Source organism: Entelurus aequoreus, linkage group LG27 (assembly GCF_033978785.1).
Source record: "Entelurus aequoreus isolate RoL-2023_Sb linkage group LG27, RoL_Eaeq_v1.1, whole genome shotgun sequence".
Lineage (NCBI taxonomy): Eukaryota > Metazoa > Chordata > Actinopteri > Syngnathiformes > Syngnathidae > Entelurus > Entelurus aequoreus.
In genome coordinates, this window is record NC_084757.1 from 33,635,302 (window position 1) to 33,651,013 (window position 15,712).

The 15,712-nt window shown below is 42.3% G+C and overlaps 1 protein-coding gene across 4 annotated transcripts in view; it reads right to left on the bottom strand.

The window, feature by feature from the left end:
- The window catches only part of tbc1d23 (TBC1 domain family, member 23), a 45,652-nt gene that overhangs the window by 26,326 nt on the left and 3,614 nt on the right, over positions 1-15,712 (bottom strand). For 3 of the 4 annotated variants that reach the window (XM_062039490.1, XM_062039489.1, XM_062039491.1), the window contains exons 4-12: positions 11,892-12,096; positions 11,681-11,804; positions 11,486-11,610; positions 11,359-11,405; positions 3,931-4,034; positions 3,740-3,862; positions 3,571-3,663; positions 3,343-3,513; positions 3,236-3,278 (exon numbers count right to left, since the gene is read on the bottom strand). In XM_062039490.1, the coding sequence (XP_061895474.1) occupies positions 3,236-3,278; positions 3,343-3,513; positions 3,571-3,663; positions 3,740-3,862; positions 3,931-4,034; positions 11,359-11,405; positions 11,486-11,610; positions 11,681-11,804; positions 11,892-12,096 (1,035 nt within the window). Of the gene's footprint in view, positions 1-3,235; positions 3,279-3,342; positions 3,664-3,739; positions 3,863-3,930; positions 4,035-11,358; positions 11,406-11,485; positions 11,611-11,680; positions 11,805-11,891; positions 12,097-15,712 lie in introns of all 4 variants that reach the window. The other variant, XM_062039488.1, reaches the window with a different exon arrangement.

Sequence of the window (15,712 nt, forward strand, 5' to 3'; positions counted from 1 at the left end):
AAATTTACATTTTGGCTTTATTTTAACCTTACAATATAATAAACATATGTTTCCTATTGCACTCAAAGAACAATTTTAGAAGGTTAAAATATAAATTAAAGGGCATTACACACATTGTGTTTTTCTTGTTGCACTCAATTAACAAATTTACAATTTTTCATAATCAAGAATTAGATTAGAATATAATTTAAAAAAAAACTTTATTCACATAATATTATATTATTTATGATTTATGGTTGCCAATCCTGGTCTGTGCTTTAAGACAAATACAATCATTAGTAAGTACTAAAAATAAAAATGTGGATAAATGTACCCAGATAAAACATGCAGCAGGTAAAACACACATTTGTTAAATATAAAACTGTAGCAATTTGTTACAAAATTCAGTCATTTTAATTGCATTAGTTAATGTTAGATGGGCGGTCTTAACTTCGCTAATGTTTGGCATCAAGCCAAGCAGCTTTGTGCATGTTTATGTATCTATATGTTGTGTATCTACATGTTGTGTATCTACATGTTATGTATCTACATGTTACATATCTACATGTTACGTATCTACATGTTACGTATCTACATGTTACGTATCTACACGTTACGTATCTACATGTTGTGTCTCTAGATGTTGCGTATCTACATGTTACATATCTACATGTTACGTATCTACATGTTACATATCTAAATGTTACATATCTAAATGTTACGTATCTACATGTTACGTATCTACATGTTACGTATCTACATGTTACGTATCTACATGTTACGTATCTACATGTTACGTATCTACATGTTGTGTATCTACATGTTACGTATCTACATGTTACATATCTACATGTTACGTATCTACATGTTACGTATCTACATGTTACGTATCTACATGTTACATATCTACATGTTACGTATCTACATGTTACGTATCTACATGTTACGTATCTACATGTTGTGTATCTACATGTTGTGTATCTATATGCTACGTATCTACATGTTACGTAATACGTATCTACATGTTACGTATCTACATGTTACGTATCTACATGTTACGTATCTACATGTTGTGTATCTACATGTTGTGTATCTACATGTTACATATCTACATGTTACGTATCTACATGTTACGTATCTACATGTTACGTATCTACATGTTACATATCTACATGTTATGTGTCTACATGTTATGTGTCTACATGTTACGTATCTACATGTTGTGTATCTACATGTTGTGTATCTACATGCTACGTATCTACATGTTACGTAATACGTATCACCATGTTACGTATCTACATGTTACGTATCACCATGTTACGTATCTACATGTTACGTATCTACATGTTACGTATCTACATGTTACATATTTACATGTTGTGTATCTACATGTTGTGTATCTACATGTTGTGTATCTACATGTTGCGTATCTACATGTTGCGTATCTACATGTTGCGTATCTACATGTTACGTATCTACATGTTACGTATCTACATGTTGTGTATCTACATGTTGTGTATCTACATGCTACGTATCTACATGTTACGTAATACGTATCTACATGTTACGTATCTACATGTTACGTATCTACATGTTGTGTATCTACATGTTGTGTATCTACATGTTACGTATCTACATGTTACGTATCTACATGTTACGTATCTACATGTTACGTATCTACATGTTGTGTATCTACATGTTGTGTATCTACATGCTACGTATCTACATGTTACGTAATACGTATCACCATGTTACGTATCTACATGTTACGTATCACCATGTTACGTATCTACATGTTACGTATCTACATGTTACGTATCTACATGTTACATATTTACATGTTGTGTATCTACATGTTGTGTATCTACATGTTACGTATCTACATGTGCATCTACATGTTACGTAATACGTATCTACATGTTACGTATCTACATGTTACGTATCACCATGTTACGTATCTACATGCTACGTATCTACATGTTGTGTATCCACATGTTACGTATCCACATGTTACGTATCTACATGTTACGTATCTACATGTTGTGTATCTACATGTTGTGTATCTACATGTTACGTATCTACGGTACACGTTACGTATCTACATGTGCGTCTACATGTTGCGCGTCTACATGTTGCGCGTCTACATGTTGCGTGTCTACATGTTGTGTATCCAGATGTTACGCATCTACATGTTACGTATCTACATGTTGTGTATCTACACATTTGGCAAGACGTGTTTTAAAACAACACTTGAAGCGCGTTGCTTCCTTGTTTAAAGCGCCACCTTTATTGTTAGTTTTGAAGCCCAAATACCTCCATATTGTACTTCATCACCCTCTTTATTGACCAAAGAATTGTCGTTTTTTTTTGCCATTCTTCCTCTTCAAGATGTTATTGTTTACATGCACTTTGTGCGTGCGTTTGGACACACTCAACATCATGCGCCTCGGCTCTGTAGTCACCGCCGCACAGCACCATGCAGATGAAAGAACGGTACCGGTACTTTTCAAAGGCAGTATAGTACCGATTTCAATCAATTAGTATTGCGGTACCTTATTAGTACTGGTATACCGAACCACCCTGGTATATATATGTCAGAATAATTGTATCTAAGTTATCACAAAACATTGTGTTACATTGAGTTCAGCTCGCCCTGCGAGAGGACAAAAGCTGTCTTTGATCTTACCAAGCAAAAGGCTGGTAAAACTCCACTGTGTAGGATGGGGAGCGACATGAGGGGGTCGGTTTTTTTTATGTATTGTAATCCACAGGAAGATTTTGTCTTTACCCGAGATCTACAAAGCGGAGAGGAGGCCGGGCCTGACCTCCCTCCAGGCACCTTTTCTTTGAACTGTTTTACGACCTTTTCTTTGAACAGTTTTGTAACCAAAGGCAGCGGCTGTTTACGACCCCCTTCCTTTAGAAACAGCTGTTGCCATGTAATCAGGGAAAGGACAAATAAAAGAGGAGGCGTACAATCTTTCATCAGAGCATGGTGAGACACTGTGCCCTTAGTGTCTAAGTGTTTCTCCTCAATTGAGCTAAATTGAATTCTGTCTCTGTTTAATTCCTTGCTTCTTGTCTTGTTTAATAGATGTCATCAGTGTTTGAACCTGACAATATATATTATAGTTACTGCCTTTGGCCCCCAGCCAAATTTTTTTAGCCCAATGCGGTCCCCAACTCAAAAAGTTTGGACAGTCGTGCTTTAAAGGGTTAAGGGCTACAAAAAGTATGCGTGGACATGCTCACTCACCCATGAAGCCCCCCTTGGCGATGCTGACGTACTCTTTGTTTTTCTGCAAGACAAAGCCTTCAGTCAGCTTGGTGGAAGTGGACTTCACAGCCCGCTGAGTGACTCGCCTGCAGGAAGTGGGCCAGCACCATGTTCATGTACATGTCCTCCTCCTCTCGGCCGCTTCCCATGAAGCACAGGTGCTCTCCGCTGGCGACGGAGCCCGACTCCAGGGACTGCTTCTGGGCCTCCAGGAGAGACTTCACCGAGAGGGCGAACTCTGATGGGTTCTGGAGCATCTGTAGAGAGATATGGATGTGACGCAGCTCTTTGGTCCTCAAGCAGAAAACACTCACAAGGTCAGAGTCCAGGTGGAAGGCGGTGGACAGGTGCCCGGCGTTGTACTGCTCGGCCGGCCTGCAGTCCACCACAAAGAAGCGCACTCCGTCCTGGGGAGACAAGTCCAGTACGGGCACATGTTAGCTCGTGCGTGTCAAGAAGCTCAGAGCGTTGGAGCTGGGGGACCTGCTGCAGCTGGTTGGCCTGCAGGATTTCAGGGACAGACACGGGGAGGCACAGAGCCTGACTCAGGTCTATGTCCTCCTCTTTCAGAGCCACCAAGCTGCTCCCAAACAGGTTCTGGTTCATCTGCAAGGAGTGGAGAAGAGTCACTCAGCATCAGTGCCGGCCAGCATCTCCACAAAGAGGAGTCCCACCTTCCTGAGCGACAGAGGGGTCTTGCTCTGGTAGTACTGGGCCAGAGAGAACAGATCCTCAATGTCTTCAGCTTCCAGCCGGGATGGAGACTCTTCCAGCATTTCTGCCAGCGAAATGACACACCACACCTCACACCCAGTACAAGACGTTTACGGACAATAAGCCGTAATTTTTTCCCCTACGCTTTGCCCCCTGCAGCTAATTTATGGGTCTTTTTTGTCCTCCACCCCCCAAATAAAGAAATTAATTCAATAAATAAAAATTAAAAAAATTAAAATCAGTCAAAGAAGTCCACCTCACACCCACTACAAGACATTTACGGACAATAAGCCGACATTTTTTCCCCACGCTTTGCACCATGCAGCTAATTTATGGGTCTTTTTTCTACTCCGCCCCCCCAAATAAAGACGTTAATTCAATAAATAAGAATAAAAAAATAAAAATCTGTGAAATAAGTACACCTCAAACCCAGTACAAGACATTTACGGACAGTAAGCCGACATTTTTTCCCCACGCTTTGCACCCTGCAGCTAATTTATGGGTCTTTTTTCTCCTCCACCCCCCAAAATAAAGAAATTAATTCAATAAAAAACAATTAAAAAAATAAATATCAGCCAAATAAGTACATCTCACACCCAGTACAAGACATTTACAGACTATAAGCCGACATTTTTTTCCCCACGCTTTGCACCCTGCAGCTAATTTATGGGTCTTTTTTCTCCTCCACCCCTCAAATAAAGAAATCAATTCAATAAATAAGAATTTAAAAAATAAAAATCAGTCAAATAAGTCCACCTCAAACCCAGTACAAGACATTTACGGACAATAAGCCGACATTTTTTCCCCCACGCTTTGTACCCTGCAGCTAATTTATGGGTCTTTTTTCTCCTCCACCCCCCAAATAAAGAAATTAATTCAATAAATAAGAATAAAAAAATAAATATCTGTCAAATAAGTACACCTGACACCCAGTACAAGACATTTACGGACTACAAGCCGCCATTTTTTCCCACGCTTTGAGCCTTGCGGCTTACAGATTGCAGCGGCTAATTTATGGGTCTTTTTTCTCTTCCACCCCCCAAATAAATACATTCCACCCATTTTCTATCGTTTGTCCCCTACGGAGCCTATCTCAGCTGCATTTGGGCGGTAGGCGCGGTACACCCTGGACAAGTCGCCACCTCATCACAGGGCCTACACAGATAGACAGACAACATTCACACTCACATTCACACACTAGGGACCATTTAGTGTTGCCAATCAACCTATCCCCAGGTGCATGTCTTTGGGGGTGGGAGGAAGCCGGAGTACCCGGAGGGAACCCATGCAGTCATGCAAACTCCACACAGAAAGATCCCGAGCCCAGGATCGAACCCAGGACCTTCGTATTGTGAGGGACACGTACTAACCCCAGTTCCACCGTGCAATTTATTAAATGAATAAGAATAAAAAAATACAAATCAGTACACCTGACACCCAGTACAAGACATTTACGGACTATAAGCTACCATTTTTCCCCACGCTTTGGGCCCTGCGGCTTACAAATTGCAGCAGCTAATTTATAGATTTTTCCACGTAAAACATTGATATCATGATACCGTTTTCAGCCGTATCGCCAAGCCCTAGTTAAAACCAAATATTAATTTTTAAATAATTTATTTATTTTAACATTTGTTTATTGAAATTTTTTGACGTAACAGTTAATAGAAATACAATACAAATCAAATTGTCTTTCCCCCCCAAATAAAAAAATTAATTAAATAAATAAGAATACAAAAATTTAAATCAGTTAAATAAGTACGCCTGACACCCACCCAGTACAAGACGTTTACGGACTATAAGTCGCCATTTTTTTCCCACGCTTTGAGCCCTGCGGCTTACACATTGCAGCGGCTAGTAAAAGTATTTTTTCTCCTCCACCCCACAAATAAAGAAATTAATTAAATAAATCAAGAATAAAATAAGAATAAAAAATAAAAATCAGTCGAATAAGTACAAAACCCAAAAGCAGTGAAGTTGTCATGTTGTGTAATTCGTAAATAAAAAGAGAATACAATGATTTGAAAAATCCTTTTCAACTTATATTCAATTCAATAGACTGCAAAGACAAGATATTTCATGTTCACACTGAGAAACTTCATTTTATTTTGCAAATAATCATTAACTTAGAATTTAATAGCAGCAACACATTGAAAAAAGTTGTCACAGGGGCATTTTTACCAGTGTGTTACATGGCCTTTCCTTTTAACAACACTCCGTAAACGTTTGGGAACTGAGGAGACACATTTTTGAAGTGGAATTCTTTCCCATTCTTGCTTGATGTACAGCTTAAGTTGTTCAACAGTCCGGGGGTCTCCCTTGTGGTATTTTAGGCTTCATAATGCGCCACACATTTTCAATGGGAGACAGGTCTGGACTACAGGCAGGCCAGTCTAGTACCCGCACTCTTTTACTATGAAGCCACGCTATTGTAACGTGTGGCTTGGCATTGTCTTGCTGAAATAAGCAGGGGCGTCCATGGTAACGTTGCTTGAATGGCAACATATGTTGCTCCAAAACCTGTATGTACCTTTCAGCATTAATGGTGCCTTCACAGATGTGTAAGTTACCCATGTCTTGGGCACTAATACACCCCCATACCATCACACATACTGGCTTTTACACTTTGCACCTATAACAGTCCGGATGGTTCTTTTCCTCTTTGGTCCGGAGGACACGACGTCCAGTTTCCAAAAACAATTTGAAATGTGGACTCGTCAAGACCACAGAACACTTTTACACTTTGCATCAGTCCATCTTAGATGAGCTAGGGCCCAGCGAAGTCGGCTGCATTTCTGGGTGTTGTTGATAAAGAGGCTACAGGGAAATCGCGTGGAGGAGGACTATTAATATTCACAAAGGACACATGGGGAACACACACAAGCATTGTGAGTAGCCACTGTTCCCCTAATCTAGAATATCTGACTATTAAATGTCGACCCTTTTACCTGCCGAGGGAATACCATGCTGTGTTGCTAACCGCAGTGTACATAGCGCCAGATGCTAACGCTAGCACGGCGCTAGGTCAGCTGCATGATACAATCAACCAGCAACAAAGCATGTATCCGGAGGCTGCTCATATCATCACAGGAGACTTTAACCATGCTAATCTGAAGGTAGTGCTCCCCAAACTACACCAGCATGTAAAATGTGCCACAAGAGGCAAAAACACACTGGACAAGGTTTACTCCAATATTAAACTGGGCTACAGAGCTAAACCTTTAGCACACATGGGCCAGTCAGACCACATATCCCTGCTACTCATCCCAGCATACACCCCCACCCGGATAAGTGCTCCCACCACAACAAAGATCATCAATACCTGGCCTGAAGGTGCCACTGAAAAGCTGCAAGACTGCTTTGACACCACTGCGTGGGAGGTCTTTGTAGACGAGGACCTGGAGAAATACACATCAGGAGTACTGGGCTACATAAAACACTGCACAGACTCTGTTACTGTGGATAAGCGCGTCCGAGTCTATTCCAACACAAAGCCATGGATGACGAGAGAGGTGCAGAGGCTGCTGAGGGAGAGGGACACCGCGTTCAGATCTGGCGACGGGGAGCTCTACAGCACTGCCAGAGCCAGCCTGAAGCGTGGTATCAGGGAGGCTAAGGAGGACTACAAAACGAAGATTGAGGATTGCTTCCAAAGCAACGACTCCAGGAGGGTATGGCAGGGGGTCCAGCACATGACCAACTACAGGCCCAGCAACCTCCCGGCCGGCAGGGGAGACCCCCGGCTGGCAGAGGAGCTGAACTCCTTCTACGCCCGCTTTGAGGTAGCACCATCGGAAGCAGTCACACTTCACTCAGTAGCAACACCTCACCCAACAGCCACACCTCAATCAGCAGTCACACCTCACTCGGCAGACCACAGCAGCCTCACCCTTTCAGTGACGGAACACGAGGTCAGACGCACACTGAAAGCCGTGAACCCGAGGAAGGCTGCGGGACCGGACGGCGTCTCCGGACGGGTGCTGAGAGACTGCGCTGATCAGCTGGCTGGTGTCCTCACCGACATCTTCAACCGGTCCCTGTCCCAGGCCACCGTCCCATCCTGCCTGAAAACCTCCACCATCATCCCGGTCCCCAAAAAGAAAAACACTGTCAGCTGTCTGAACGACTACCGGCCAGTGGCACTCACTTCCATCACAATGAAGTGTTTCGAGAAACTGGTCAGGACCCACATCCTCTCATCCCTACCGCCCGCATTGGACCCCCATCAGTTTGCCTACCGAGCCAACAGGTCTACGGAGGACGCCATCGCTACGGATCTCCACTCCGCCATGTCCCACATGGAGGGGGGGGGAGCTATGTACGGCTGCTCTCTGTAGACTTCAGCTCTGCATTTAATACCATCTTACCTGACAGACTGGTGACCAAGCTAGCAGACCTCGGGCTGCGTGCTGAGCCCCCTGCTCTACTCACTCTACACCCACGACTTCACAGCCACCCACCCCGGCAACCACATCATAAAGTTTGCCGATGACACAACGGTGGTGAGCTGCATCTCTGGGGTCGAAGAGACGGCATACCGGGACGAGGTGGAGCAGCTGGCAGTCTTGAGCAGGGTGAACAACCTGAAGTTGAACCAGCTCAAGACCCAGGAAGTGATCTTGGACAGCAGGAGGAGAAAAACTACCATGCAGCCCCTGTACATCGACGGGGGCTGTGTGGAAAGAGTCTCATCCCTACGCTTCCTGGGAGTTCACCTGGACGAGGACCTGTCCTGGAGGACCAACACCACGGCCATCGTCAAGAGGGCACAGCAGAGGCTCTACTTCTTGAGAGTACTCAGGAATCTCCACCTGAGACATGATCTGCTGGTGTCCTTCTACAGCTGTTCTGTGGAGAGCATCCTCACATACTGCATCTGCGTATGGTTCTGCAGCTGCACAGCAGCAGAGAGGAAAGCTCTCCAGAGGGTCGTCAACTCGGCCCAAAAAATCATCGGGTGCCCCCTCCCCTCCCTGGAAGAACTGTATAACTCCCGCTGCCTGAAGAAGGCAGCCAACATACTCAAGGACCCATCCCACCCCGGCAACAGCCACTTCGATCGGCTGCCTTCCGGCAGATGTTTCAGAACCATGCGAACCCGCACAAATAGACTCAGGAACAGTTTCTATCCCCGGGCCATAACTGCACTAAACGCAGCTAAAAAACAAAAACTCCCTCACGTGCAACATGAGGAAGCCACCGGTCAATCACGATCCGGGACTGTGCAATCAGCGATTACATGCCAACTGGACAATATTTATCATATTTATTCACACAATTAATCCACAATAAATAGCCTGCACAGCATAGGAGGTAGGAAATGCTGACTCCCACCCCCTTAGCACACTGGGATTCAGCATTACTCCTCTCTAGTCACTTTATACTTTTTACTGTCTCGTTTTCTTTTACATTGCCTCTTAGAGTGGTCTTAGGCCACATTGTATATTGCATATTGTGTTGTTTTTGTATATTGTGTGGTTTCTTCTTTTTAAAAAAATGCAAAGCACCTCAGGGAAGCAATCTAAATTCCGTTGGACCTGTACCTGTACATGCACAATGACAATAAAGATCATTCATTCAATCATTCATAAATGGCTTTCGCTTTGCATAGGCGAGTTCTAACTTGCACTCACAGATGTAGCGACCAACTGTAGTTACTGACAGTGGTTTTATGAAGTGTTCCTGAGCCCATGTGGCGATATCCTTTACACACTGATGTCACTTTTTGATGCAGTACAGCCTGAGGAATCGAAGGTGCGTAATATCATCGCTTACGTGCAGTGATTCCTCCAGATTCTCTGAACGTTTTGATGATATTACGGAGCGTAGATGGTGAAATCCCTAAATTCCCTGCAACAGCTGGTTGAGAAATGTTGTTTTTAAACTGTTCGACAATTTGCTCACGCATTTGTTGACAAAGTGGTGACCCTCGCCCCATCCTTGTTTGTGAATGACTGAGCATTTCATGGAAGCTGCTTTTATAACCAATCATGGCACCCACCTGTTCCCAATTAGCCTGTTCACCTATGGCAGGGGTCGGCAACCCGCGGCTCCGGAGCCGCATGCGGCTCCTTGACCACTCTGATGCGGCTCAGCTACATACATGCCGACCCCCCCGATTTTCCCAGGAGACTTATGGATCTCAGTGTCCCTCATAGATTACTCCCAGGGAAAAAATAATGCTATTTACACTCTAATTACTAAATAAAGGGCGTGCCCTAATTGCACTGCAGTAATTGTCCTCTATAGCATTTACATACAGCGTACCAGTCCAGCCACATGTTGCATGTTGTTATTACTTGCACACACAGGAGACAGCAAAGCATACTTAGTCATCAGCCACACAGCTTACACTGACGGTAGCCGTATCAAACAACTTTAACATTGTTACGTTACAAATATGCGCCACACTGTGAACCCACACCAAAAAAGAATGAAAAACACATTTCTGGAGAACATCCCACCGTAACACAACATAAACACAACACAACCATTACCCAGAATCCCATGCAGCCCTAACTCTTCCGGTCTACATTATACACCCTCGCTACCACCAAATCCCCCCACACATCAAACCCCCCCCCCTCTCCGTGCGTTGGTTGAGCGGAAGAGTTAGGGCTGCATGGGATTCTGGGTATTGGTACTGTCAGTGTAAGATGTGTGGCTGCTGAGTTAGTACGCCTTGCTGTCACTTACGTGAGCAAGCTGAAATTGCATTCTACGTGTGGTCGAGCAGGTACACTGTTAGGGCAGACTGTAGAGGGCGCCAAATGCAGTGTCATCACGCTCTGATATTCGTGAGTCTCCCGGGAAAAATGAGAGGGTTGGCAAGTATGACGCTATCAAGCGCCATTCATTCAAAACTCGCGGGCTGCACTAACATCAAATTTCCACATTAAAGTGCGTGCCGGTGCGTGTGTCGGAGACCCCTAGTTAACAAAGCACAAGGCATTTAAGCTTTGTATGCGGTGTTTTTCATTTTAAATTTTAAAATTTTTTTTGTGGCTCCCATTACTTTCTTTAATTTGTGAAACTTGCCAAAATGGCTCTTTGAGTGGTAAAGGTTGCCGACCCCTGACCTATGGGATGTTCCGAATAAGCGTTTGATGAGCGTTCCTCAACTTTCTCAGTCTTTTTTGCCACCTGTGCCAGCTTTTTTGAAACATGTTGCAGGCATCAAATTCCAAATGAGCTAATATTTGCAAAAAATAACAACATTTTCCAGTTGGAACATTAAATATCTTGTCTTTGCAGTGTATTGAAATGAATATACATTGAAAAGGATTTGCAGATTATTGTATTCTGTTTTTATTTACCATTTACACAACGTGACAACTTCACTGGTTTTGGGGTTTGTATATGTACATAAGCATGAAAAGAGAACTTACGGACGATGGCTTCCTTGCTGTCTGCTTCTTTGGCAAGGATGGTTTCTCTGAGGGAAAGAAAACATCAGTTTAGCAACATATGAAGGTGATCTGCGTCAGGAAGGAGACGGGCCTCAGGAGCGCCTACTTGGCATTGACGAGGATGACGAGCATGAGGAAGAAGACGAGGAAAGGGTCAGCCTGCTGGAGGTAGGCGTCCCACAGGGCCTGCGTGACATCGGGTGGACAATGGCTGGAGAACAGGCTGCCCAGCTGTGCAGGAGAAGCAGGGACATTGTTAAGACCGTTCAAGAGCCCGAAAGGCGCAGGAAGTCAAACGCACCCAGTGGATGGCGTAGGAGTCAGGGGTGATCTTTTTGGTGTCCAGGAAGGAGCAGAGTTCTGGCTCGTGGTACTGCAGGAGTAGTCTGTACAGGTGGAAGGGGTGGCCTTTGGGCACGCACTCCCTACAAAACAAGGCAGGTTTTTCTGCTTCAGTTTTGGCCCCCCCCCCTGACAGTGCGAGGAGGTTCCCGAGGCGCGGCCCCGCTCACCGTGGGATGTGCTTGTTCATGACGGCGTAGAAGCAGTTGTACAGGTCGCTGCGCGGGAGCCCCAGGCCCAGCAGCGGCTTGAGGAGGTGTGGCCAGCTCAGCTCCGAGGTGAAGCTGATGTTGCGAGACTTGCAGTAGAAGGTGATGACCGCCTCCACGTCGGACACCAGACCCGTCCTGTCCCCGTCGGACGCTTCCAGCTGGTCTGAACGCGGGCGGCGGACAATTAAGAGACATTAGATGAGGACATATATTGTACATACAAATACACATATACTCACATACGCACCGTTATTCATACACACATACATACAGTCGTGCTCATAAGTGTACATACCCTGGGAGAATTTATGATGTCTTGGCCTTTCTTCAGAGAATATGAACGATAACACAAAAACCTTACTTCCACTCATACTTAATGGTTGTGTGAAGCTATTTAATGGCAAACAACTGTGTTTACTCTTTTTCCAATCAAAATGACAAAAGAAAGTACCCAAATGACCCTGACCAAAAGTTTACATACCCCAGTGACTTTGATCTGATAACATGCACAAAAGTTGACACAAACAGGTTTGAATGTCTAATCAAGGTTCCAATCCTCACCTGTGACATGTTTGTTTGTAATTAATGTGTGTGTATAAAAGGTCAGTGAGTTTCTGGGCTCCTGACAGACCATTGCATCTTTCATCCAGTGCTGCACAGATGTTTCTGGATTCCGAGTCATGGGGAAGGCAAAAGAATTTTGCGAGAAAAGGTAATTGAACTGCATAAAACAGGAAAGGGGTATAAAAAGATATCCAAGGCATTGAGAATGCCAATCAGCAGTGTTCAAACGCTGATTAAGAAGTGGAAAATGAGGGATTCAGGTAGATCAGCAAAGATTTGAGCCACAACTGCCAGGAAAATTGTTTGAGATGCAAAGAAAAACCCACAAATAACTTCAGCTGAAATACAGGACTCTCTGAAAATTTGTGGTGTGGCTGTTTCAAGATGCACAATAAGGAGGCACTTGAAGAAAAATGGGCTGCATGGTCGAGCAAGCCTTTATTTATTATAATTTTGATGAACAGGAAAACAAAATATATGTAAATACTAGTTAATAATTGATTGTTTTTTAAATGTATTGTATGTGTAACATTGTTTTGCCTTTTTAAAACAAATGTACAGTTAAACCAATTAACTTTTAATTTTGTTGAGGGAAATCTCCTGAAGGAATCAACAAAGTACTATCTATCTATCTATGAGAATATGATGTCTGATTGTTTTTTTAACTGTATGTGTAACATTGTTTTGCCTTTTTAAAACAAGTATACAGTTAAATCAATGAGAATGTGGGGTAAATGTCCATACATGTCAGCAATCCAACTTCAAATGTGTCAGAATAATTGTATCGAAGTTATCACAAAACTTTGTGTGTCACTGAGTTCCCGGCGAGAGGACAAAAGCTGTCTTTGATCCTACCAAGAAGAAGGCTTGTAAAACTCCACTGTGTAGGATGGGAAGCGACATGAAGGTGTTCTGTTCCTTTGATGTATTGTAATCAACAGATTTTGTCTTGACCCGAGAACTACAAAGCAAAGAGGAAGCAGGACCTGACTCCTTCTCCAGGGACCTTTTCTTTGAACTGTTTTACAACATTTTCTTTGAACTGTTTGTAATCAAAGGCGATGGCTGTTTACGACCCCCGTACCTTTAGAAACAGCTGTTGCCATGTAATCAGGGAAAGTCCAAATAAAAGAGGAGGCGTACAATCTTTCGTCAGAGTGTGGTGAGACACTGTCTATGCGTTTCTCCTCATTGAGCCAAATTTAATTCTGTCTCTGTTTGATTCCTTGCTTCTTGTCTTGTTTAATAGATGTCATCAGTGTTTGAACCTGACAATGTGAAACTAATATGTGATATAAACTCATTAAATACAAAGTGAAATATGGCAAGCCTTTATTTATTATCATTTTGATGATCATCGCTTTATTTTTTCAAATACCCCAAAATGTCTTAGATTTTCAACTCCAGCTTTTCATAAGCTATCAGCCATAATCATCAAAATGATATCAAAAGAAGGCTTGGCATATCGTGAGTTGCATGTTATGATCTTATGTCAAATATTACTTTCACTTTGTAAATTGCTGAAATAAACAAATTTGTGCAACATTTTCTCATTTCTCCACCTGTTTGTATCAGCGGTGCAATTCTATTTGTTACTTGTTTATACAAAATAAGGGCTTCACTACACATCCTATAATGCAATCCGTCAATCACCTACAAATGTGGGAGTTGTAAGATCGATCATGTGAATATGCTAACCTAGCATAATACAATCTAATTTTAGCATGTAGCTCACAGAGCTATGTTCTTGTTGCTAAACTAGCATGATAATAAAATATAATGTTAGCATGTAGCTCACAGAGCTATGCTAGTGTTGCTAACCTAACATTATGTTAAAATGTAAAGTTAGCATATAGCTCACATAGCTATGCTATGAACGTGTCTAACATAACATGTTTAAATTTAATGTTAGCATGTAGCTCACATAGTTATACTAGTGTTGCTAACCTAGCAGGATGTTAAAAATGTATTGTTAGCATGTAGCTCACATAGCTATGCATGCGTTGCTAACCTGACATGATGTTAAATTGTAATGTTAGCATGTAGCTCACATAGTTATGCTAGTGTTGTTAACCAAACATGATATTAACATGTAAAGTTAGCATATAGCTCACATAGCTATGCTAGTGTTGCTAACATAACATGTTAAAATTTAATGTTAGCATGTAGCTCACATAGCTATGATAGTGTTGCTAACATAACATGTTAAAATTTAATGTTAACATGTAGCTCACATAGCTATGATAGTTTTGCTAACATAACATGTTAAAATTTAATGTTAGCATGTAGCTCACATAGCTATGCTAGTGATGCTAAACTACCATGATGTTAAAATGTACTGTTAGCATGTAGCTCACATAGCTATGCTAGTGTTGTTAACCTAACATGATATTAAAATGTAAAGTTAGCATATAGCTCAGATAGCTATGCTAGTGTTGCTAACATAACATGATGTTAAAATTTAATTTTAGCATATAGCTCACATAGTTATGCTAGTGTTGCTAACCTAGCAGGATGTTAAAATTGTATTGTTAGCATGTAGCTCACATAGCTATGCATGTGTTGCTAACCTGGCATGATGTTAAATTGCAATGTTAGCATGTAGCTCACATAGCTATACTAGTGTTGCTAACCTAGCAGGATGCTAAAATGTATTGTTAGCATGTAGCTCACATAGCTATACATTTGTTGCTAACTTGGCATGATGTTAAATTGTAATTTTAGCATGTAGCTCACATAGCTGTGCTAGTGTTGCTAACCTAACATGATGTTAAAATGTATTGTTAGCATGCAGCTCACATAGTTATGCTAGTGTTGCTAACCTAGCATGATGTTAAAATGTATTGTTAGCATGTAGCTTACATACCTACGCTAGTGTTGCTAACCTAACATGATGTTAAAATGTCATGTTAGCATGTAACTCACATAGTTATGCTAGTGTTGCTAACCGAGCATGATGTTAAAATATATTAGCATGTAGCTCACATAACTATGCTAGTGTTGCTAATGTGTGTCCTCCTGTCCCTCCCTTAATGTTACATAGTTGTATGTGATACTGACATGTATTACATTGGACAAGTACACACAATCATACTTCTTGGAGACACACTCAGACAAACACCGCTCATTAGCATTAAAGCTACATACACAAAGTGGTGTTTACTAGAAGTACTTTTTGGACACTTATTTAACAAAAGCGCTATATAAATCTAATG